The 4,463-nt window shown below is 53.3% G+C and overlaps 1 protein-coding gene across 1 annotated transcript in view; it reads left to right on the top strand.

The window, feature by feature from the left end:
• DOCK1 (dedicator of cytokinesis 1) overlaps positions 1–4,463 on the top strand; it is a gene marked incomplete at its 5' end in the record, with an annotated part of 274,984 nt that overhangs the window by 26,665 nt on the left and 243,856 nt on the right. Inside the window, one exon of the mRNA XM_015572582.1 lies at positions 1,168–1,310. Coding sequence (XP_015428068.1) covers positions 1,168–1,310 — 143 coding nt within the window. The remainder of the gene's footprint in view (positions 1–1,167; positions 1,311–4,463) is intronic.

Here is a 4,463-nt window from a genome sequence, read left to right as displayed (position 1 = left end):
CGCTCTTTGGGAAATGCATGCTAATGACACCGTTTTTTTGCTCCATTAAAACTGATGTATGATGTTGCAGGGCAAGTTTAGGGAAGGGAAGCGCAGTCCCTCTCTCTCTCGCTGTCTGGTCACCGGGGGAGCCAGTGTAAACAGTCCTCAGCTCCTGAGCAATGGGGCTCAGTGATGAATAGCACGCGCCCTGGGTCCTGGAAATGCGGTTAAACTTTGTGCACACGACGGATCACCTCGCTCGTTGCACAGTGTCCGGCTGTGCCACACCCTTTCTCTCTGCTCACGTCTGTGAACGGGTCCTCATTCATGAGCCCTGAAAACATTGATGGGCCCATTCATCCTTATTATTATTTTATCCTCACCCGAGGATATTTTTCCCATCGATTTTGAGAGAGAATAGAAGAGAGGGAGGAGAAGGGAGGGAGAGAGAGGGAAACATTGATGTGCATGAGAGAGAGACATCGATTGGTTGCCACCCACACACACCTTGACCAGGGCCGGGGATCAAACCCACAGTCAAGGAATGTGCCCTTGACCGGGAATGGAACCCCCGACCTTTTGGTCCAACCGGCCAGGGCTCACATTCATAATTGCGCCACGATTTCACGTTCCAGGGATGGTCGTTGGAGTCTCCAAGACTGTGCCATTCTTTTCCCATGGAGTTCACGGCCATTTGGAGCGCCACCCAAGTGGCTACCACCCCAGCTTCCTCAGAAATGAGGTGGCGGGGATCCTTTTTAAAAAACCTCGATTTTGCTTTTTCCCTTCAAACCACCTGCCCCTTGCCCTACGCTAGGCTGTAGAGTGATTGAAATGGAAGGAATGTCTATAAATTTCCTTGGGACTAAATGCCACCCAACTGCGTACTTTCCGATTAGCTCCCTTTTCACTGCTTAGGAGAAGGGGGTGTGGTCTGGCGCCCGCTTGTTTCCCAGGGATAGGGTTGACCTCGTTTGCTGTACTTTTCTCGTGTGGTTCGGCATTTTCCTGATCAATGCTCTCCCCTGTCTCTCTTGTCACCTATCCTGTCCTTTGTCGTGCGTTGACTCACGATGACTCTCTCGCACTCGGTGACGATGATCTCTTGTGTTCCCTTGTTACTGTGACCTCTGGGTCTCTGTGCCCCTTTGTCTCCTGTGGTCTTGGTCGTCCCGTGCCCTCCAGGCTCGCGTTGGACGACGCCATTCGACACAAGCCGCTGAACATGTCATCCCGTTTTTCACCCAGGGTGGCAGGGGAGAGTGACTTCCTACAGACTGTTATAAACAAAGTCATTGCTGCCAAAGAAGTCAACCACAAGGGCCAAGGTACGTATTCTGTCGTTTGTTTCTGTAAATGTCCACTGGCTTGAGTTTGGGCAGTGCCGTGTGGTTTACATTTTAGTTTGATGATGATCATGACGATGGTGATGATGATGATAATAAATACAATGATGAAGATGATGACAATTATGATGGTGGTGATGATGAGGAGGAAGAGGGTGGTACTGATGATGGTGGTGAGGGGGAGGGAGAGGAGGAGGGGGAGAATGGTGATGATAGTGATGGTGATGATGATGATAATAAATACAATGATGAAGATGATGACAGTTGTGATGGTGGTGATGGTGATGTGGAGGAAGAGGGTGGTGATGATGATGGTGGTGATGATGGTGAGGGGGAGGAGGAGGTGGAGAATGGTGATGATAGTGATGGTGGTGATGATGATGGTGATGGTGACAAAGAGGAGGAAGAAGAAGATGGTGGTGATGGTGATGGTGGTGGTGGTGATGGTGATGATGATGGAGATGGTGATGGTGGAGATGATGATGATGGTGATGGTGGAGATGATGATGATGGTGATGGTGGAGATGATGATGATGGTGATGGTGGAGATGATGATGATGGTGATGGTGGAGATGATGATGATGGTGATGGTGGAGATGATGATGATGGTGATGGTGGAGATGATGATGATGGTGATGGTGGAGATGATGATGATGGTGATGGTGGAGATGATGATGATGGTGATGGTGGAGATGATGATGATGGTGATGGTGGAGATGATGATGATGGTGATGGTGGAGATGATGATGATGGTGATGGTGGAGATGATGATGATGGTGATGGTGGAGATGATGATGGTGGTGATGGTGATGATGGTGGTAGTGATGGAGATGCTGATGGAGATGATGATGGTGGTGATGGTGATGGAGGTAGAGATGGAGATGATGATGGAGATGATGATGGTGGTGATGGTAAGGAGAAGGAGGAGGACGAGAATGGTGATAGTGATGTGATAATGGTGGTGGTGATGGTGGTGGTGATGGTGACGAGGAAGATGAGGATGGTGTTGATGGTGATGGAGATGATGATGGTGATGGTGGTGATGATGATGATGGTGATGGTGGTGATGATGATGGTGATGACGATGTTGATGATGGTGATGTTGGCAGCCGGGATAATGTCTGTAGTCATTTGCCTGGTGTACAGCATTAGGAAGGTTTTCTTGCTGATCACCCTTGTAAGCTCTGCTAAGAGCCAACTTCCTCGATGTGAGGGTTCGACAGAGTGGGAAACAATTAAGCCTTTGGAAGTCAGAGTTGATGAGACTAGAAGTGACTCATCTGGTTGCCTTCCCCAGTCTTATCCAGCCGCTCCTTTCCTAATCATTTTGAAAGCACTTCAGTGGCCTCACAGGAGCATACAGTAACCGTCTCCGGCTGTTACTTCACTTGCTGTTTAGAGAAACATGAGATGCTCGACATGCCCACCTCCGCAAGTGCTCCTGTCGCAGCGCTCCTTGCCGGTGTCGGCCTAATCGCTGCCACTGTTTCCTGAGACGCCCCCTCCCGCCCCGCGAGATCGCGGGCTCATTTTGCCCTCCTTCCCCTTCAGTTCTGTGATGGAGGGATTTCTCCTTCCCGCGGCCCGTCTAACACTCATCATTTTTAATCCCACACTGACAAGCTCCCCAGCAGCTGCCCTTCTGTTGGCAGAGGCAATGAATCAGTCACCTCGGCTGGTGACAGCTGGCACTCGGCGGCCGGGAGGCCCCGGAAAATAACTGTTTACCCAGGCCCTGCCCAGCCGAGGGGAAGGCGTGTCAGAGCCCTCCTGCCTGAGGCTGCTTCTCGCACCTGGGGAAGTCCACTTCTCAGCCCCTGATTCGAGGGAGACTTCCCGTGAGCTCCTGGCGCTCAGGGAGCAACCCCGATGCATCATCCAGTGAGCTGTGTGGGTAGCGTGTAAGGAACAGTCCCCTGATTCCCTTCCCATCGCTCTCAGGGAGGGTGAACTGAGTCCCAGGAGCCCACCCTCTGCAGTAGAGGGACCTTGGCTGTGAACTACCGCCTCCCTGGCAACCATCCCTGAAGCAAAAACCGCAACCCAAACGTCATGAAATGCAACCTCTCTAGACAGAGCCTTTTCTTTTTTTTAAGTCAGTCTCTTGGGTGGGCCCAGGCACCTGTATTTTTAAAAAATGTTTGTATTGATTTTTAGAGGGAGAGGAAGAGAGAGGGAGAGAAAGATAGAAACATTGGTGACAGAGAAACATCATCGGTCGGCTGCCTCCCACAGACCCCCTACTGGGGATCGAGACTGCACCCCAGCTATGTGCTTTGACCGGGAATCGAACCATGACCACCTGGTTCATGGGTGCAGGCTCAACCACTGAGCTACCATCATCATCGCCATCCCCCTCCTCTTCCTCCTCCCATCGTCTCCATCCTCATCATCTCCAACATCATCCCCATCACTACCACCGTCACCGATGGCAGCCAGAGCCGTGCCTAGCTAACCCAGGAGTCATCTTCTCAGAGCCCTTTGCAAACCATGGGGAGGTCCAGTGGCAGCTGTATCTCTGGAGCCACTGGCAGCTTGGGCCCAGGACCCTGGCTGCCCTCAGCTCTCCTGCTCCTAGATCCTCCGTGTGGATGAGCTTGTACTATTCAGTCACAGGAAGAGCGAAGAGCGGGGCCGGCCCTGTCCCATGGGGCCGGCTCTGTCCTGTGGGGCTGGCCCTGTTCCGTGGGGCTGGCCCTGTCCCGTGGGTCCTGCCCTGTCCTGTGGGGCCGGCTCTGTCCCGTGGGTCCTGCCCTGTCCAGTGGGGCTGGCTCTGTCCGGTGGGTCTGGCCCTGTCCGGTGGGTCCTGCCCTGTCCCGTGGGGCCGGCCTGGTGGTGGTCCACAGCCCAGCGCTCTGCCGCCCGCCTTCTGCAGAGCTCGGGTGCTGCTTAGCAGTTGGGAACTTTGGGTTCGTGAAGCTGAGAATTCACCTCCCAGGTTCTCCTCTGTTGTCCCCCTTGGGAGCATGAGAAGCGAAAGCCTTTCAGCCACCCCCCCAGAATGCTAGCCCATGGCTTACCTTCAGTGCACGTGAGCTCAAAAGCCTCGGGTCCCGGGCAGAGCTGGCGCTCAGGGCTGTCCGCGTGCACGCCTGTCCTGCGGCCCTGGCTGAGCGGGATGTGTAACCCAGCAAA

This window comes from Myotis davidii, unplaced genomic scaffold, assembly GCF_000327345.1.
Source record: "Myotis davidii unplaced genomic scaffold, ASM32734v1 scaffold72, whole genome shotgun sequence".
NCBI lineage: Eukaryota > Metazoa > Chordata > Mammalia > Chiroptera > Vespertilionidae > Myotis > Myotis davidii.
The sequence above is the reverse complement of the archived record's forward strand: the minus strand, read 5'-3'. Positions and strand labels throughout refer to the sequence as shown.